This window comes from Physella acuta, unplaced genomic scaffold (genome assembly GCF_028476545.2).
Source record: "Physella acuta isolate Inbredline_101_S28 unplaced genomic scaffold, ASM2847654v3 ptg000646l, whole genome shotgun sequence".
NCBI lineage: Eukaryota > Metazoa > Mollusca > Gastropoda > Physidae > Physella > Physella acuta.
In genome coordinates, this window is record NW_026732165.1 from 154,143 (window position 1) to 176,317 (window position 22,175).

The 22,175-nt window shown below is 37.2% G+C and overlaps 1 protein-coding gene across 1 annotated transcript; it reads right to left on the minus strand.

Moving 5' to 3' along the window:
* Positions 1-3,584: 3,584 nt before the first annotated feature.
* Positions 3,585-21,575, minus strand: LOC131948441 (sodium-dependent serotonin transporter-like; the record flags this gene model as incomplete). Its single annotated transcript, XM_059310046.1, has 10 exons — positions 3,585-4,168; positions 4,923-5,090; positions 6,620-6,720; positions 7,581-7,680; positions 8,700-8,828; positions 16,201-16,313; positions 16,716-16,840; positions 17,893-17,996; positions 19,847-19,981; positions 21,437-21,575. Coding segments are annotated over 10 exons (1,189 nt in total), but the record flags the coding sequence as incomplete, so codon positions are not given.
* Between the last annotated feature and the right edge of the window lie 600 nt (positions 21,576-22,175).

The following is a 22,175-nucleotide window of genomic DNA, read 5'->3' on the forward strand; positions in this document are numbered from 1 at the left end:
TACATTCAAAAAGGTTTGTGTTATAAAATGATGACATTGCTGGTAGAAAATCCCAATCACAGATAACATAAATATCATTTTTACCACAAAGGATGTATGATTAATGTTATACATAGTGTAATGCAACACACATATAAGTATATTTACATAAACAAAGTTTTTAAATGTAGGCATATAAGTAAAGGTCTTAAAATACGTGTATGTTTATGTATGTTATCTCATTGCTAAGCTGCATTAAATTTAAATATTGCAAGCAGTTTTTTATACACATACAAATAATCGATTCGTATGGGTGTTTTTAAACTATTTTTGGCTAATGTTTGCTGGCTGATTATTTTAAACGCAGAGGTATGTTCCAAGTTTAACAAAATTGTCATTTCATTTCACATTGTCCTATCATTACCACTTAATACTAACCAGATGCAGCATCTAATTTCTGGACAGATCTAGTCACACATAGAGGCAGCCAATTAGATGTAAATATATATATATATATCCTAATATATAAAAGTCCATGTGCGCTCTTCTCTCTCTCTCTCTCTCTCTGTCTGTCCGCAAAATATTTTCGCCGGACATCACGTCAGAATCGGCAGCGATATATGGATACCTTTATACGGACTTTTGTTGAAAATAATATGTTAGATGTTTTAAATGTATAACCACAATTTTATTTAAAGAAGAAAAATAAAAAATAAAGGCGTATTCGAATGTAGAGAAACAGTATTATTTATGCAACCGGAAAAGTGTTTAAACTTGGGACAAGAGCGCATTTAACAATGACGTCGCTTATTGTTTACACTAAAAAAAGAACACGCAACTGATGTCATCTTCCGAGTTTAGAATTTTAAAAAATGAACTATTTCATTCAAATATGATTTAGAGCTATGTACGCTATGAAATGTAGACTATTCAATACGATTTTCTCGGCCTAAACTTTAAAAAATTATTTTATCTATTTGGATTCTAGATCTAGAGATTCTAGATCTAGATATTGATCTAGATCTAGATATTCTAGATCATCTAGATCTAGAGATTTTAGATCATATAGATCTAGAAATTCTAGATCTAGATGATCTATAAAGCTAAGTTGTCGGGTGCCCGATAGGGCACTTCCCGGCGCCGCAGGCGCTTCAAATTTGGCAGGATCTTGCCTTGGGGCGACAGAACACGGGGGCCGGTTGGCCGAAAAGTCTACGATGAGGGGGTCAAAACTGACCTCGACTGACCGGCGCCTTATATGGGCGAATTAATTAAGCATTCAAATTCTCAATGTTTTCGAAAGCCTAAGCGAAGCTGGGCAGCATGCCTAGTATATATATATATATATATATATATATATATATATATATATATATATATATATATATATATATATATATATATATATATATATATATATATATATATATATATATATATATATATATATATATATATATATATTTATATATCCATACATACGTGTGTGCTGTGCGTGTTGCTGTGTGTAAACTTAAAAGATGAGGTAATGAGGTAAGAATGATGTATATGACTGGTATTTAGCGTCCACATATATACAAGGAGGTACACATTAATACAATGTTTGTGGTGTGATCACATCTATCTAAATATCACGGTAACATTCAAACAGAGGAATCGTCACAGATGGCGCTCGGTGGAAGAGTGCAATATTTTTTGGATGGGGGTGGGGGGTGTGGGTGACATGGAAGGGTGTAGTGGGGGTGAAGTAAGTTGTATTTTTAATCCCTCTGAAACGAGTACTCAAAAACTGGGAAATATTTTTTTTAATTTATAATCTATTAAAGGAACAAAACATTAAAACTATCCACTTTATTAAAAGTGATTTTTGGTACATAATGAATGTGACAGTTATAAGTAGTTTTTTAATTTAAAATTTCAACAAATTTTAAGTTTATTTTTAATTCTAAACAGAAGTATCTAAAATTTAAAAACAAATTGAACCAAGAATTAAAAACAAATAGTGAAATTTAATAATCAAAACACTCTACTTTAGTAGATTACTTGGGTAAAAAAAAAAGCAAGATCTTATCATAAAAAAACAAGTGATTGGCTTTAAATTAAATGAGGTAAATTTGAACACGTATTTCCACCAAAGTTTATTCCAGGCATCGCTTCGGGGGTGGGGGGGGGGGGGGGGGGGGTGAGCAGTTTAATCTTTAGATGTTACCGGTTATCCCGCGACCGAAAGTAATAGAAAAATATCTTTTTTAAAAAATGTGTTTATAAAATAAAATAATATCATATCAATAAAATATTTTGATTTTCTCCATTAAATAAGTGTATTGTAAACGGTTCTGTTTATTTTGATTGGTTGAAAGGGTTTTGAAACCCGTGTAAAATTTAGCGTTACAAAAACCAAGAGCAATATTGATGTAAATGGAAACAGAGTTGTACAGGTATACATTTTGCGGGGGGGGGGGGGGGGCAGTAGCGTACGCAGGGGGGGAGCAGGGGGAGCGGCCGCTCCCCCTCTGGCCATTTTTAGCAAAGTGGCGCCTTTTTGGAAACTTTTTAAACTCAAAGTTTTAAACATTGTAATTTGTTAAAAAATTATCTTTGGTCGGCACATTTGAAACGTAAATCTCTGTGAATATTGTTCTTGCAATTACCAGTAAAATGTGTGTGAGCAATAAAGTACAGTGATCTAGCCCATACCTTCTCATTATGTCAAAAAATTATCTTTAAAGAACACTAAAAGTCAGTAGCTAATTAAAATGTGCATGATCGGAAATGTAAGAACGATACTTTAGTTAGATGTAGGCTATTATTCCGAGTCTTTTACTTCTAAATTTAAAAGCTGGATTTTATACCAACTCTGATTTAAAAAACTTTCATTATGCTGTAAAAGTTTAGCATTTTTGATGACAATATATTTAATTCTGATTGTAGATAAAATATTTAAAAATAAAACGAATAAGTGTTAAACTACTTTATTAGATTCTTTAGTAGTTATTGATTTGTTTAGATATTTATAATAAAATATGTAGACATATACATATTTATATTAAGATATTGATTATTGCCCCTTTTCGCTAGTCTTAATAGATGTCCCAGGAATTATTATGCATCTTTTTTTACAAGGATTACGAAACAGATTATGCCGTTTATTGTTTTTGGTTCTAGTGTGATTATATATGTGTATATATATAAATATATATATATATATATATATATATATATATATATATATATATATATATATATATATATATATATATATATATATATGTGTGTGTGTGTGTTTAGTATGAAACCATTTTTTGTTTGTTTCATCGGCCTACATTGTGTTTTTTTTTATTTCTTCAGAGTGCTAATTTAAATTTATTTTACATCACATCGAAGAAATATCATACAGCTAATATATATATATATATATATATATATATATATATATATATATATATATATATATATATATATATATATATATACACACTTATATAAAAGATATTACACATTCGGCGCCTTTTTTTTGCTATTTCCGCTCCCCCTACACCGAAAACCTGGATACGCCTCTGGGGGGGGGGGGGGGGGTGTCGGTGTATAAAACAGCTCGTAAAATAAAATAAATAGGAAGACGAATCAAACTGTATCTCGCTTTATCAATCAGAACTGGCACAGGCTTGTTTGTTTTAATTGTTACTAACGTGTTACTATAATTACAGCTATATTTAGGAATACTCTAACCATTAATTAAAATTGCTTCCTACACTTTGTTCTTCACAGTTAACAAAAAAATCATCTAAATATAACCAAGTTTAATTTTAGAGTCATAACGACGCTTCTAAATGAATCTCCACTCCTACGCTTCAAATCAATTCATAATTTTCTGTTTGAAATTGCTAAATTATACTCGAAAAAAATATCGCGGTAGAAATTAAATCCCATCCCTCTCTAATTATAATTCTATATTGGTTTATGGATTTATAGGCGCGTTTTACATAATCAAAACAAAAAATGGATCAAGGTAACCGTAATACTTGAAATGTTTTCATCTTTGTCGTTCACGCCGATAGGAGTTGGGTAGTCCGTCATTGCACGACAACTGGACTTAAACACCGGAAGCAGACGTCTACAAGTAGACCGGAAGCTCTTTCTTGGGCAGGTGATCGGGTACTTCCGTCGGTGTGATCATGGCGTACAATCGCTGTAGAGAACAGACACGGGGGGGGGGGGGGATTCAGTTATTCAACACGATGGTATTATTTTCAACTTCCTTCTTCAAAACATATTTCTTTTCAATAGAAAAGTGTATTTAGAATGTATACTTTTAGAAACGTCAGCAGGTCCAGACGAAGCTATGATTTTTATTAGAATCGTTACTGATCCTACAAAACCAACCCTAACAATGAAACATTTACTCCATGAACCAACCACCCACAATACTAACAAGCCATAAACCTTACCAGTGTTTCTTCCAGACTTTTTTTTCTCCGGGGGGGGGGGGCGCTCTGCCGCCCCCCCCCCCCCTTCCCAAAAATGCCTAGAAGAAACTCTGAAGCTTACCCATCAAATCAACGAAGCATCCACTTACCCAGCCAACGAATTATGCTTCCTTACCACCCAACCTACCAACCAACAAATCAACCCCACTAATAACCACCACACTTCCATACCTACTAACAAACTATCCAAGCTAACCCTAACATGACATAAAACCAACCAACCACACCCCTACCAACCACCCATCCACCCAAACATCCAGCCCACTAACCAACCACCAACCACCAACCAACCAACTAACCATGCGCCCTATCATCCAACAAACCGCCTACCCTATCCTACCAACCGATCAACAAATCAATCCCCCGGCCAACCAACTAGCCAATCACCCCTCTTACCAACCAACAATCCCTCCCCCGAAACCCCACCATAACATAAAAACCAAACAAACCACCAACCTCCTTGAGATTGCCTGGTGTCCTGAAGAACGACACCACGATGTAGACGGGGATGCACATGATAGACGTGCACACCAGCAGCCAGCCCAGGGTCAAGGCCCAATGAGGGTAAACATAGGCGCCATATTGAGGGGGCGGGGAATCCATGATTGACAGGATAAACAAAGTCTATTGAAAGAAGAAAAAAAATCATTTTTTTAATTCCATAATATTGACAATATTTAATAGGGCTTGTAAATCTACGGTCTCGAAATCTACACGCTGCATAGTACGAGAACGAGAAGTAGTGACCTAAATACAAGCCCTACATTTTTTTTTAAATCTAGATCTACATATTGTAAAAAAAAATATAAGGTATCTGTTGGTATGTCATAATGTTATAAATATTTGCTTAAAATTCGACAACATTGATGCCAAGTGGATATAGCGTGATAATGTGACGGAAGCTAGGACGAGTCCACGTTGTGGGGATGGAGGGAGGGGGGGGGGGTGATGGCGGCTCGCACGAGTCCACTCTAAATTGAACTCATCCTTCACATGAATCTAATTCTTGAAACATTATTAATGGTGGGAAAAGGAAACAGGCTATTTGTAAACATCCCACCTCTCTCTCCACAAACCACCACGAATGTCGACCCCACCCCCCTCCCCTCCTTATTAATGCGCATTCTTTTGCTCGTTTGTTTTGTCCAATGTTGTTTTAAATGCGTAGATGTTCAAATGCTCCCTCCCCCTTCACACACCCTACCGAGTCATGTTTAGAAAAGCTCAAATTAAAGAAGATTATATGCCGTGCATAGATGATATTTTACAAGCGCACCCGTCTCACGCGTTGCTGCGATCTAGCTCTACACACAGAAAGGCGCAATATTGTAAGGGTTTCATCAGCGCTTTACTAATGGTGTTTTTTTTAGAGGTGTGACCGTGTTTTCTAAAAAGAAGCAATTTAAATGTAAACAAAACAGGCTGTACGTTTCTTTGATCTTAGTAATTGGACCGCAGTTTTTCGAAACTACCGCCCAGACGCCCCAGGGCGTGCTGTATTTTAATGTTCATTAATCACCCTCAGTAATATTGAGATAAAATACACATCGGCGATCGCCCTAATAATTGTCAGGGGCGTCGCGGGGCGCTCTCAGGATCCACGGGTTACATTACTAGCGGGCACACCTGGTGCAGTTTGACAGTTGAATCAATAGTACTCCTGACCCCTTGTGCATGACGCCCAATCAATGGGTCCCAGGTGCTAAGATAGTCGCTAGGGAACTCCGAACGCCAATCGCAAACTACTGCCGTGGCGCCGCCCCTATTAAAAGTTTTTCTTTTCGCAGAAACCTGCCCATGAGTTTTCTCATTAGCTTCTAAAAGTTTATTGGCGATCGGATGAAAGGTGCAGAAATACATCAAAGAGAGACACACCCAAAAACAGATATTATTTTCTATTTATCTATAAATAGAGAGAGATGGAGTAGAGTTTATCCGTTTCTTGACCTGAAGAGAAGACATGGTCAGCTCTAAGCCCAGCCGCCTTAACTTTCACTGACGAGAATAAGGTACCCATAAAAGCTGGTTGGACTGATGTTAAAAAACGAACTAGAAACTTTCCAGTTAGCAGTCGAGCTCTCTACCCCCCCCCCCCCCCCCCCCGACCACGCCGTCCCATACAGCACTCGATAATCTATTTTTAAATGACCTACCAACAAAAACACGGGACTGATGTAGGTCCAGGTGATGCGCCAGAAAGGTCCTGGGGGTGAGCCTAGCATAGATTCGATATCTTTGCTAAACCTGTCCACACCTGCGGCAAATCAAATTCAACAGTGAAAATATGACTTGCATTATTCCGTGACAGATATACCTAAATAAATGACCTAACTAACTGATATAGCTATTTAACCTATTTTACTTAACTAAGTATTTAACCTATTTTACTTAACTAAGTGACAGATATACCTATATAAATGACCTAACTAACTGATATAGCTATTTAACCTATTTTACTTAACTAAGTATTTAACCTATTTTACTTAACTATGTGACAGATATACCTATATAAATGACCTAACTAACTGATATAGCTATTTAACCTATTTTACTTAACTAAGTGAAAACTTTAAGTTACCTAACGAACAGTCCGAACTGACTGGCAAACCTGATAGACCTAATTAAACTACTTTACTCTCTGACCTAAATAACTGACCCAATTAATTTATCTAACTAACCGACCTATCTTATTTACTGAACTAAATAACTAAATGACCTTGCAAATGCCCCTAAATACCATACCTAAATAACTAACTGACTGACCTAACTAATTGACCTAACCGAGTGACCCAACTACTGACCTAGCTGACCTAATTAACTGACCTAACTAGCTGACCTAACTGGCTGACGTAAATGACCTATCTAAGTGACCTAATTAATGACCTAACTGGCCTAATTAACTGACCAAACTAGCTTACCTACCTAACTGACTGACTTAACTAACTGTCCTGACTGACCTAACTAATGACCTAAGCGACTGACCCAACTACTGACCTAACTACTTACCAAACTACTGACCTAACTAACTGACCTATCAAACTGACCTATCTAAGTGACCTAACTGACTGACCTAATTGACTAACCTAAATGACCTAAGTGACCTAACCAGCTTACCGTAGATCCACGAGACAGCGACCGCTTCTAAGAACACGACGAGTAAAATGGAAATTGGCGCCCCATACGTGTCCATCAGTTGCACCACATAAATACCACCCTAGTAATAGAAGGCACAAACATAAATACCACCCTAGTAATAGAAGGCACAAACATAAATGCCACCCTAGTAATAGAAGGCAGAAACATAAATACCACCCTAGTAATAGAAGGCACAAACATAAATACCACCCTAGTAATAGAAGGCACAAACATAAATACCACCCTAGTAATAGAAGGCACAAACATAAATACCACCCTAGTAATAGAAGGCACAAACATAAATACCACCCTAGTAATAGAAGGCACAAACATAAATACCACCCTAGTAATAGAAGGCAGAAACATAAATACCACCCTAGTAATAGAAGGCACAAACATAAATACCACCCTAGTAATAGAAGGCAGAAACATAAATACCACCCTAGTAATAGAAGGCACAAAACATAAATACCACCCTAGTAATAGAAGGCACAAACATAAATACCACCTTCTTGATAGAAGGTACACCCATAAATACCACCACTAACATAAATACTATTTTCTACATAGAAGACAAACATAAATACCACCTTTTAGAAAGAGGGCACAAACATAAATACCAAGCTCAAAATAAAATACAAAGCTTAAATACTATAGATAGAAGACGCACACAATAAGACACAAATGACCAATAAATAACCACCTCTACGACACAAATGACCATCAAATGACCACCACTACGACACAAATGACCAACAAATGACCACCACTACGACACAAATAACCAACAAATGACCACCACCACTACGACACAAATGACCAACAAATGACCACCACAACTACGACACAAATGACCACCACTAAGACACAAATGACCAACAAATGACCAAAAATGACCAACAATAGACCCACAAATGACCACCACCACTACGACACAAATGACCAATAAATGACCACCACCACTAAGACACAAATGGCCAACAAATGACCAACAAATGACCAACAAATGACCACCACCACCACTACACAAATGACCACCACTACGACACAAACGACCAACAAAAGACCAACAAATGACCACTACCACACAACACTCACGTAAGTTGTTGTGACCAGCGCCCCCATGAAGCACCAGACCATGAGACCGGCCACAAACAGCTCCCTGTGCTTACGTAGAACGGTCCACTCGTCCAATATACCCGTGATAATAGCCTCAAGTCCACCAAACTGTCGGGGGAAAAAAAAGAAAAAGATGTAGTAAACATAGTCTTAGTTCATCAAGTCTAAACGTACAATGTCGTTTGTAAGTTAACACTGCCAAAAGATGTAGTAAACATAGTCTTAGTTCAGCTAGTCTAAACACACAATGTCGTTTGTAAGTTAACACTACAAAAAGATGTAGTAAACATAGTCTTAGTTCAGCTAGTCTAAACATACAATGTCGTTCGTAAGTTAACACTACAAAAAGATGTAGTAAACATAGTCTTAGTTCATCAAGTCTAAACATACAATGTCGTTCGTAAGTTAACACTACAAAAAGATGTAGTAAACATAGTCTTAGTTCATCAAGTCTATTCATACAATGTCGTTTGTAAGTTAACACTACAAAAAGCTATAGTCCACATAGTCTTAGTTCATCAAGTCTATTTATACAATGTCGTTTGTAAGTTAACACTACCAAAAGATGGCAGTTGTTTACTGTAAACAGCATCCTGTGGATTTAAAGATTAATAACTATGGGGGGGGGGGGTTATTGTATTAGTTATGATGTTTCTGTTATTGGTTGAAAAGAAAGTGGGGAAAAAAATCTCAAATTATTGTAGCAGTTTTAATGCGGTTTTTACTGCAACAGAAGTATAACTTCCTGGGAGGGGGGGGGGGGGGGGCAACTACACACTAGTCTAGATAAGGGCAGGGTTTGTGGTTTACTCATGGCAATGCTATTTAGGGGGTGACACCATAACGAAAAAAAGTACGGTTAAAATGTTTTCTCCAGTGAAATAAAATTGTAGGGGAGAGGTATTACATTTGAGGCGTACGCATGCAGAGGCGTAGCGATGGGGGGGGGGAGGGGGGGGACATATGTCCCCGGGCGCCGACCTTAGGGGGCGCCAAAATGGGTTGTAAAAACAAATTAAAATGTCAATTTAGCTGCATTTTTTGGAGTTTGTGGGGGTGCAAATCGAAATGTTGAGGGGGGGGGGGGTACAAATCGAAAAGTTGAGGAGGGGCGCAAATGGAAAATTTGCTCCCGAGGGGGAGTTTGTCCCCGGGCGCCGGGAAGGGTCGCTACGCCCCTGTACGCATGTTTTCAGGCTAGGGGGTGCGGCTCGTCAAGAAAAGGCGTCATGGAATGGAATGCTATTGTTTCGCTGTTGTGTAAAAAAAAACATTCAAAAAGTACTCATTAAAGACTCATTTAAGTACTCATTAAAGACCAAAACAGATCAAAACATAATTTAAAACACAAAACAATTTATAACACAACACAACACAAAACAAATATATACAACTCAAACAAAAACATATTACAGGGGAAAAAACGCAACACGGCCAGTTTTGTAGTCAATATTTAAAAAAAAAATAGTTTGACGTGATGGAATATTAAAAAGATATAAGACAAGCGAATTACATTAGGGGAGGTAATCACTCTCTTAAAAACGATATAGGCTTTTATAAGTCGACACTCATTATTGTAATCTTTCAAATTCAACCAAATTTACTAATTCTTTATTATAGCAATTTATTACGATTCGTTTGTACAAACTGTTTTGTCTACAATTGGAATCAAATATGCTATTATTATAATGCTAAAACATTAAACCATACAATTTTTTGTAAATGTGGCTTTTATATTAAAAAAGCATTTTTTAAAGTTTTATTACGTCGATTTTACTTTCTCGTATATACGAAGTGTAGAAAAAGTATTGTAATCGTGCACAAAAATCACTTGACATTTTAACAATTTTCACCGTATTACACCTAAGTCCTTCATCACATCCGAAGTATAGAGGACTTATTTTCATCGGGCAAAAATTATCAATCCAGATTTATCAAAATTAAGAGGTTTTATGCGTAACCCAGTCTGAAAAACTGGGCTTTGTAATTCTGTCCGTATGTCTGTGTGTCTGTATGTGTGTCTGTATGTAAACACGATTACTTGAGTACCTTTACAGCTAGGTTGATGAAATTTCATATATAAGTATTTTATCAAAATCGTAGATCCATATCAACTTTTGAGCGATTTCCGATAACCAGAAGTGGTACTTTTTCTACTTTGAATTTTTCAAAAGGCTATAACTTGAGTACTATTACAGATAGATAAATGAAATTTCACATGTAAATAAAAGATCTAATTTTCTACCTTCTGTTAAATTTTGAGTAATTTCTGTTGACCGGAAGTAGTAATTTACGCTACTTCCGATTTCTCAAAAAACCAATGTAAATTTTTAAAATACTAATAATATTGCGCACTATTATGCACTTTTTTATTTTACGTTCACTTGTTGTGCAATTCTTTTGTCTACGAGATTTTATTCTATTTTTAAAACTTTAAGTTTTTTAAATGGATTAAAAATCATGTCTATAGCCCGAGTTCCCATCCCCTGTTGTTTTATTAATACTAATAGTTTCGCTGTCTGTGTATCTATCTGACAAGAACGCTATAGAGAAAACACAAGCAATTTAAAAACATGCACAGTAAGACGGAAACGAAATATGACGTCACATTTAGCATATAGTAGAAAATAGTATCAAGCCGGAGAGTGCACACAGTAATATGACGTCATTGATTCTCGAGTAAACATTGAATTAAAAAGCCAATTTTGTCTTATCTAAGTGGTTTGCGTTAAGAGTCTCTTAAGAACGTCTGAGCCCCACCACCCCCCCCCTCCCCAACTCGAAAGAAATATCTTCATCGATACTCTATAATAAAATTACCGCCTAATTAATGTGTCTAATCTAAAGAGTGGTTTGCTTGCAGTTTCTTTCATGCAATTATTCGGGTAGTGGTTAAGCGCGACACCAGTGTTTCTTTCAGACATTTTCCTCTCCGGAGGGTGGAACATTTTCTAATTTAAAAAGTGTTTAGCGTGCACAGTTTTTTTTCATGCATCTCTTCCGGTAGGGGCGAAGCCCCGCCCAGGTTCTTCCTTTAGTTTGTTTGATCTACAAATGCGGCCAGTGTTTCTTTCAGACTTTTTCCTCCCCGGCGAGGGGTGGGGGTACTTGAATTTTTTGGGGGGCGGGGGTAGAATTTTCTGGGAGGGGGCGGACACTGGAAAAAGTATATAATTATATTTCGTTGAATGGGACGGTAGACATGTTTTGGGGTGTTTGTGTGTGTGGGGGGTGTTGGTTTTAGTTTAGAGAAAATAGACAGCACTATCAACCTAGCGCCCGTTGTATCCTTCCTCAACGGGCCATTTTTCTCGTATGAGAATATTCGAGAAAGTTTAGGGCAGATCACTCCCGGTTTATTTACTTTCTCTATATATCCTAATCAAACAACAAGCGACACCACTGTTCTTTTCTTTTAATTTTGATTATCCATGTAACTTTTCGGCACATTTTGGAAGTTTGGAATTTTTATTTGAAAGTATTGTAATAGGCTGTTGAAGTGGAGTAAAAATGGAGTCCTGCCGGTTGGCGTTTTTTTAAAACTAAATCTGAATATTCTTATTAAATCTTTTTTTTTTTTAAAGTTAGGAAAGCTACTTTCGCTTTTGGCTTCAAAACAAACTCAAGTTTTAGAATCAGAATTTCATTAATTTATATCTAGAAATAGATCTAGATAGAGATAGAATCTAGGATCTGGATTCTAAATTTATAGATAAATAATTGACTACAGATTTTAATATAGAATCTAGATTCTAGATCTAGAATTTTATTTAGAATACAACCGACTCGTTAGATTTAGTTTTAGTTTAGAGGTAGGGACCGTAGTCTACCTACTACCTACAAGTACAAGAGTAAAGAACTAGATCTAAAGATTCTTTACTAAAGAAGACGTCGTGACGTAAAGTCAAGTGACCAAGTCTAAAGAATTAAAGAACTTTAGTAATTAGATTCTACTTTAGTGTACTGACTTAGTACTAAGTAGCATACTAATTAATATTAATAATACGTTATAGTATGGTCTTTAGTCATACAACTCTATTTGAATAAATAAAGTACTAAAACAAGTTAATTAAAAAAGTCTAGTGACATTTATGCGCAATTTCCTTATGTTATCTAAAAATAGCTCTGAAGTATAATGCTGGGGTGCGTTCAAGCTAGAAGAACGATCGGTTTGTAGGTGTTTATGTAATTTTTAAATTTGTGACCGAACGAGAGGATATTTTTGAAAACTTTTTTCGGCAATATTGTTCTAAATTATGGCAGGAATCGATTGGTACATGTTTCAAGTCGCTAAGTTGTCTGGTTGCCGAGATATGGGCCAAAAACTGAATTTTTTCGAGTTTTTTTTTTGGCTTTTCCGGGAAATACATGAAAGAAACCCGGAATTTTTATGGCCTATGATCATTCTCGTAACTTGCTTAACATAATTGCTTTTGGAACTAGTCATCGATATTGCTTCGTTGAGGAGGAGATACGACTTAAAGCCCGGACACACATTCATCCATACATTCATTCATCCATCCATTCCCAGAAATGACGAGTTAATAAACGCAATTCTCCAGAATGGAAATTGCGCTAAATATTTCATACAACATTTTTTAATAACAAGCTTTTATGTAATAATGCACTAAAAAGTAGAAAATAAATTATTTTTGTTAAAAATAAAATAACACACTACTCTGTAAATAACTATATAGAAAAGCGTGGGTCTTTTCCTAAATATTAGTAAAGGTATCCAATAGATAATAAAGTGACCCACACTTTTCTTTATAGTAATTTAAAGAGTAGTGTGTTATTATATATTTAACGAAATTAATTTATTTTCTACTTTTTTAAATAATTAATTTTTGTAGTGAAACTTGTTTTTAAATTTCTATATAATTAATCTCCGAAAAAGGCGCCAGTATCCTTAGAATGGCCAAAAGGGGAGCGACTGCCCCGCCTGTTCCCCTCCTGCGTACGCTACTGGATAACACCAAACCTGTAATCGCTAAATTATTGGACGAGGGAGGTGGTAGTTGTGGGGGTGACACCCTAAATTACCACACCGGGTGGCACCCTATCTAGTGACGCCATTGATGATGTGTATAAATTAAGTAGCCTAGCAACAACCCGTGTTTGTTTGATGTGATTCTGGTATCTCCCGTAATAGACATGAATAGCTTTTTCCAAACGGTTCGAAATTTTTGATGCCAGAAAGCAAATTCTACAATCAAAATTAAATATTTTATAATATGTGTGTAATAAGTACAAAATTACTTCCGGTTTCATTAAGGCTAGAAATAGTCAAAGAAATAATAATCGCTCTATATATAATTCTCTTCTGGGAGACGCTAGAAAACAAGCTGTAAGCGCGCCTTGCAGTCCCCTCTCTTCTTCACTAGGCATAAATCAACCTCCCCCACCCCCACATATGGTCTGGTGAGCTGTGGTTCACGCTAACTTTTTACAATCATAGAGCCGGGTTTAGTGACTCCTATTAGGGGCAGATAATTTAGTTTGAAACTATTTTAAACTTAGGGGAGGTAATTAAGAGGAGGCTGCTTTCACGGGGGGGGGGGGGGGTAGGGTAGGGGTTGGGGGGAATGAGGGCGAGGGAAAATGATTTTATCGTCCTTAACGACCAACTGATAGTATTTTAAAGCAAATATTTTCAGTGGCAGCATTGGTACTGTCGAATTCACAAATTATGAATTACTGAAAAGTAGAAAATAAAACAACTAAATAGCGGCGTAGCATGGGTCGGCCCGTAGTAGTAATTTAGCAAACGCTTTTATTTTTAAATTTGGATAGTAGAGTCAGGGTGTTGTGGTGATTGGGGGTGTTATATTATTTAATATAAATACAATACTACGTTATATACCATAGATCACTATTGTGTACTTTTATCACGGAAAACAGTTGTTCTGACTTTTATTGTTTTACTCTCACTGGCCATTCCGATTGACTTCAATGAGAGGTTGATGGCAGTTTTTGAAAATATATGAATTGATAAAATTATTCTAAACGGCTTTGCAACGGCTTATATTCGATACAAAAATATAAAAATGAGTGTAATCGATGGTCAGAGTTTCTTCCAGGCATCTCTTCGGGGGCGGGGTGGGGGGGGGGGGGGGGGGGAAGAGAGTCTACCGCCCCCCCCCCCCCCGAACTCAATGAAATTTATATAGAAAATATATACTTTTAACAGTGTCCGCCCCCGAAAATTTCAAGGAGAAAAAAGTTTGGAAGAAACACTGTTGATGGTTCCCAAAAGGCTTTAATTTTTACAAATGTAACTTTAAAATTCTCGCGAGCCATATTTGTAATATGATTTTTTGTTCAAAAATTTAGTATGATTACATAGACTTTTCCTGCCTATTACTGCATTCACATCAAGTAAACACTATGGGAGATGGGTGGACGGGAGACAATCGAAGGCAAATCACGGAGAGGAAATGGCGTTAGGTTAGGCCAGTGGCGTAGCGAGGTCGGGTGTCACCCGGTGCGGCACTTAATGGTGTCACCCCACCCCCCCCAGAGGCGTTGCGACCCTTCCCGGGGACAAACTTTCAATTTTCGATTTGCACACCCCCCCCCCCCCATCAAACTTTTGATTTGCACCGTCCCCCCCCCCCTCAAACTTTCGATTTGCACCCACCCCTCAAATTTTTCTCCATATATATTGCTATTTTTCCCCTTGGTGTCACCCCCTAAATGGTGTCACCCGGTGCGGTCCGCAGCCCCCGCCCCCCCCCCCCCCCCCTCGCTACGCCTCTGGGTTAGGTGAACATTTACTAAAGACGCTGGCAATGGAGACACGTTTTGGAATGGAACCCCCATTGCAAGTGACACAGGGGTCGAGCCAGGAAGACATTGAGACGTATCATGCTGAATGAGGCCGAAGGGATAGGAAGGAATTGGGAACAGATGAAAAGAGTGGTAGGAGACCGAGATGAGTGGAAAGATAGACAGAGGCGCTATGTTCTGGAAGAAACGAAAGGAGAAATAATGATGATGACGAAGCAGAATCTAGAACTTGCTGTATATAAAGTATAAGTGGTGTACTTTCAATCTGTGCTAACTTGATGTGAATCTATTACCTGCTGTCAATGCAGAGGCGTAGCGAAGTAGGGGAGGGGCGGGGGGGGGGGGGCGGACCGCACCGGGTGACACCATTTAGGGGGTGACACCAAGGCAAAAAATAGTAAAAATATATACAGAAAAATTTGAGGGGGGGGGGGTTCAAGTTGGGGGGGGCGGCAAATCCAAAGCTTGAGAGGGAGGGGGGGTGCAAATCGAAAGTTTGAGGGGGGGGTGTGCAAATCGAAAATTTAAAGTTTGTTCCCGGGAAGAGTCGCTACGCCTCTGGGGGGTGACACCATTAAGTGCCGCACCGGGTGACACCCGACCTCGCTACGCCACTGTGTCAATGTACTAACTTATAGGAAGTGACGTACCTGCTGTGTATGTACTAACATAGAGAAAGTTCTGTTCTCACCGTGGTATCAAGCCCCAGTGTTATCAACATAAAGAAGAAAATGACGGCCCAGAATGATGTGCCGGCTAGAGTTGCCACTGCTTCAGGATACACCACAAAGATAAGGCCGACATCTGTGAGGCAACAGATTATTTAAATATATATAAATATAAAATATAAATATAAATAATATATATATATATATATATATATATATATATATATATATATATATATATATATATATATATATATATATATATATGATTTGGGTTTCTTACGTGTGTGTGTGTGTGTGTGTGTGTGTGAACTGGCTCATCATTATGTCAATAGGGCTGGTAAGTAGGTCACCAACCAGTTACATGGTTCATGCAGGTAGAACTGGTTTGTGACCTACTTACCAACCCTATATGCGCACTTTCTTGTCAATTATCACACCGTTATGACAATTGTTATATGATCACGTCTATTGTGCCACTGTCATGCTTATTGGCCCACCGTCACGTCAACTGGCCCACACCTGTATCCCCACATACCTTGCCTGGCCACTGTCTCCACAGTTCTATGCTGGACATGGGCCATGTACCCCAGCACGGTAAACACGACAAAACCTGCCAGGAAACTTGTCAAGCTGTTGATGGCGGAAGTGATGAGGGCGTCACTGAAAGTAGAAAAACGGAAGTGATGAGGGCGTTACTGAAAGTAGAAAAACGGAAGTGATGAGGGCGTTACTGAAAGTAGAAAAACGGAAGTGATGAGGGCGTCACTGAAAGTAGAAAAACGGAAAAGATGAGGGCGTTACTGAAAGTAGAAAAACTGAAGTAATGAGGGCGTTACTGAAAGTAGAAACACGGAAGTGATGAGGGCGTTACTGAAAGTAGGAAAACGGAAGTGGTGAGGGCGTCACTGAAAGTAAAAAAACGGAAGTGGTGAGGGCGTCACTGAAAGTAGAAAAACGGAAGTTATGAGGGCGTTACTGAAAGTAGAAAAACGGAAGTGGTGAGGGCGTCACTGAAAGTAAAAAAACGGAAGTGGTGAGGGCGTCACTGAAAGTAGAAAAACGGAAGTTATGAGGGCGTTACTGAAAGTAGAAAAACGGAAGTCATGAGGGCGTTACTGAAAGTAGAAAAACGGAAGTGATGAGGGCGTCACTGAAAGTAGAAAAACGGAAGTTATGAGGGCGTTACTGAAAGTAGAAAAACGGAAGTCATGAGGGCGTTACTGAAAGTAGAAAAACGGAAGTGATGAGGGCGTTACTGAAAGTAGAAAAACGGAAGTGGTGAGGGCGTCACTGAAAGTAAAAAAACGTAAGTGGTGAGGGCGTTACTGAAAGTAGAAAAACGGAAGTGATGAGGGCGTCACTGAAAGTAGAAAAACGGAAGTGATGAGGGCGTCACTGAAAGTAGAAAAACGGATGTAATGAGGGCGTCACTGAAAGTAGAAAAACGGAAGTGATGATAGCGTTACTGAAAGTAGAAAAAAACGGAAGTGATGATAGCGTCACTGAAAGTAGAAAAACGGAAGAAATGAGGGTGTTACTGAAAGTAGAAAAAAGGAAGTGATAAGAGGGTCAACATGAAACGAAAACTGAGTTTCAATCTAATATACAAAATATCATATGCATTATATTTAAATGATGTAATTAAATTATTAAAATTGTGTATTTTCATTGTATAATTTTACCTAGTATGAAATGGAAAAGAAAAATCTTACTGGTAACAATTGTTGTTGAATTTATTGTAACTGGACAAGGCAAGCAGGACACCAAAACCCGGACCCAGCGAGAAGAAGATTTGAGCAGCTGCAGCAATCCAGATCTGAGGGAAGAAATCATTTGACGAGTCACCACAGTCAGTGGTAGTTAAGTTCACACCGTAGTCAGTGGTAGTTAAGTTCACACGGTAGTCAGTGGTAGATAAGTTCACACGGTAGTAGAGACAACAGTCAGGGGTAGTTAAGTTCACACGGTAGTCAGTGGTAGTTAAGTTCACAGGCTAGTAGACACAACAGTCAGTGGTAGTTAAGTTCACACGGTAGTCAGTGGTAGTTAAGTTCACACGGTAGTCAGTGGTAGTTAAGTTCACAGGCTAGTAGACACAACAGTCAGTGGTAGTTAAGTTCACACGGTAGTCAGTGGTAGTTAAGTTCACATGGTAGTCAGTGGAAGTTAAGTTCACACAGTAGTAGACACAACAGTCAGTGGTAGTTAAGTTCACAGGCTAGTAGACACAACAGTCATTGGTAGTTAGGTTCACAGGCTAGTAGACACAACAGTCAGTAGTAGTTAAGTTCACAGGCTAGTAGACACAACAGTCAGTGGTAGTTAAGTTCACACGGTAGTAGACACAAGTCAGTGGTAGTTAAGTTCACACGGCAGTAGACACAAGTCAGTGGTAGTTAGGTTCACACGGTAGTAGACACAACAGTCAGTGGTAGTTAGGTTCACAGGCTAGTAGACACAACAGTCAGTGGTAGTTAGGTTCACAGGCTAGTAGACACAACAGTCAGTGGTAGTTAGGTTCACACGGTAGTCAGTGGTAGTTAGGTTCACACGGTAGTCAGTGGTAGTTAAGTTCACACGGTAGTAGACACAACAGTCAGTGGTAGTTAAGTTCACACGGTAGTAGACACAACAGTCAGTGGTAGTTAAGTTCACAGGCTAGTAGACACAAGTCAGTGGTAGTTAAGTTCACACGGTAGTAGACACAACAGTCAGTGGTAGTTAAGTTCACAGGCTAGTAGACACAAGTCAGTGGTAGTTAAGTTCACACGGTAGTAGACACAACAGTCAGTGGTAGTTAAGTTCACAGGCTAGTAGACACAACAGTCAGTGGTAGTTAAGTTCACACGGTAGTAGACACAACAGTCAGTGGTAGTTAAGTTCACAGGCTAGTAGACACAACAGTCAGTGGTAGTTAAGTTCACAGGCTAGTAGACACAAGTCAGTGGTAGTTAAGTTCACACGGTAGTAGACACAACAGTCAGTGGTAGTTAAGTTCACACGGTAGTCAGTGGTAGTTAAGTTCACACGGTGGTACACTGTAGGTTCACTTTACTGATAAATAGAAGAGCTTATAATATTGGGAATTAAGTAATTGACTGTATACTGAAGCTTAACTTATAACTAATCTCATGAGCTTATTCCACTGAGGAGTGAGGTAGTATACTTATAATGGAGCTTATCTTACATATAAGGTCAGGACCATATCACATTCACATTATAGACTAAGATAGTATAATGGAGTTTAACTTAGTCTATCAGGTTATGAGCTGAGATAGTATTCTGGGGCTAAGCTTACATCTAAGCTGAATCATATCACGTTATCGACTAAGATCGTATACTTCAGCTTAGCTTACATCTGAGCTCAATAGCTTATTATGTTACGGACTAAGAAAGTATAATGGAGCTTAACTTTCATCTAAGCTAAAGAGCTTATCCCTCTGATAACTAGGTTAGTAGACTGTATAATGGAGCTTAAATTACAGTCAAACTCAAGAGCTTATCACGTTATGAACTTAGATAGTGTAATGGAGCTTAACTTAATCTAAGCTCAAGATCTTATCATATTATGGACTAAGATAATTTAATGGAGCCTAACTTACTCTAAACTCAGAACCTATCCAACTAATGACTTATTTAGTAGACTTATAATGGAGCCAAACTTACATCTAAGCTCAGGAGCTTATCCCACTGAGGACTGAGGTAGTATATGATGCCATCAAGCGACCCAGGCAGGGTACAGCCCTTACAGAGCAGAATCAGCAGGACGGCGTATGGGAAGGTGGCTGTGATCCACACTGCCTGCAGACGTAGGTGTTGGGCGGATTAATGCATGACGATACAACAGTTGTCGAGTCTTCATTAAGTTAACATGTCGAGAAATAACTTTATCGATAAGTGAAGTTGTCAATAACTGAATGTTTAAATATGACAATACGTAAATTTAAGAAAACTTGTCAATAAGTAAAGTTGTCAATAAGAAAACTTGTCGATAAGAAAACTTGTCTATAAGAATACTTGTCAATAAGAAACCTGGTCAATAAGAAAACGTATCAGTCAGTAAACTCGTCGATGAGGAAACTTGTCAATAAATAAACATGTCGATAGGTAAATAAACTTGTAAAAAAATAAACATTTTAATGTGTAAACTTGCCATTGGGTAAACATGTCAATACGTAAACATGTCGATTGGTAAACTTGTCAAGCAATAAACATTTTTATGTGTAAACTTGCCGTTGGGTAAACTTGTCAATAAGTAAACTTGTCGATAAAAAATATTTGTCAATAAGTAAACTTGTAAGTAATTAAACTTGTCAATAAGTAAACTAGCAAATAAGAAAAATTGTCAATAAGAAAAAGTATCAATAGTAAATTTGTCAATGAGAAAATGCTTCAATAAGTAAACTTATCAATATCAATAACTTATTAATGAGTAAAGTTAATTAACAATAAGTAAACTTGTCAATATCAATAACTTATCAATAAGTAAACTTGACAATATGTAAAATTGTCGACACGTGAAATTGTCGATGCTATAATCTGTCACTACGTGAAGTTGTCAACAAATAAAAAAGTCACTGTGTAAAAATGACAATAAGCGAACTTGTCAATAATTGACAAATCAACAAGCCAAGCTGTCGACACTTGTCAAGACAGCATATCCAACCGGAGTCACGTCAACATGAAACCCCAACCCAAATTTCACAAACCTCATGATGAGTAGTTCTACTCAGATAGAGGTTAACGTTAAGTACATTTCTATTATATAACAAGCCAAAACCTTTCTCAGTTAACTTAGATCTTGCTTTAATCCTAACCTCTATCTCAGAACAGACAATAAATACTGACACTATACATAATAAAAAATGATCCAAATTGAAATCAACCTGATGAATTGCTTTTTGTTGTACCTTGCATGAAATAGTAGATATAGAAATAACTTTTCAAATAGATAGTAATAGCTATATCTACCTAGTATCAGGCAGTATCAGGGGAAGTGTTTCTTTCAGGCAACCCCCTCCCCCCTTAAACGAAATAGAATTAATATTGAAAATATATACTTTTAACAGTGTCCGCCCCTGCGGAAAATCTAGTCCGCTCCCCAAAGTGCCCCTTCCAAGGCGAAAAAAAGTCTGAAAGAAACACTGATCAGGGGGGTTGTAGGCTGTCCACCAAAAATTATAAAACTCCTCAACTATACACATACCACTAAAAATTACAAGCCTTTATTAATAGTTGTAAAAAAAAAAACCTTACTTTCCCGGAACTTTTAATTCCTTTCCACAAAGCGAAGTAAACGAGGAAAAAAACGCCAAACAGGCAGAGGGCGAGAGTTATTTTTATCCCACCAACTCGCGAGATGCCGTCTGCGTGTTGGAGCTCCAGAACGCTGCGTCTGGAATTTTCCGTTGGGAAACAGAACTTAATTACAATTATTCATTAAAAATTATAATTTATGCATTATAAATTATAATTATTCATTATATATTAAAATTATTAATTAAAAATTATAATTATTCGATATAAATTATATTCAATATAAATTATAATTGTTCGATAAAAATTATAATTATCCATTATAAATTATAATTGTTCGATAAACATTATAATTATCCATTATAAATTATAATTGTGCATTATAAATTAAAATTATTCATTATAAATTATAATTATTCATTATAAACTATATATTCATTATAAACTATAATTATTCATTATACATTATAATTATTCAACATAAATTATAATTATTCATAATAAATTACAATTAATTATTATAAATTATAATTATTCAATATAAGTTTTAATTATTCTATATAAATTGTACTTATTTATTATAAATACGTTGAAGAGCCTAGTACTTAAAGTACTCAAATCTCATTGTTGTGACAATGAAACCAAGCACTGATCGTTATTCCACCAGTTTCCATCTATCTTATATGCAAAGATTAATCATCATCATCTTTAACCAAGATACATGGGGCAGATGAAGTAG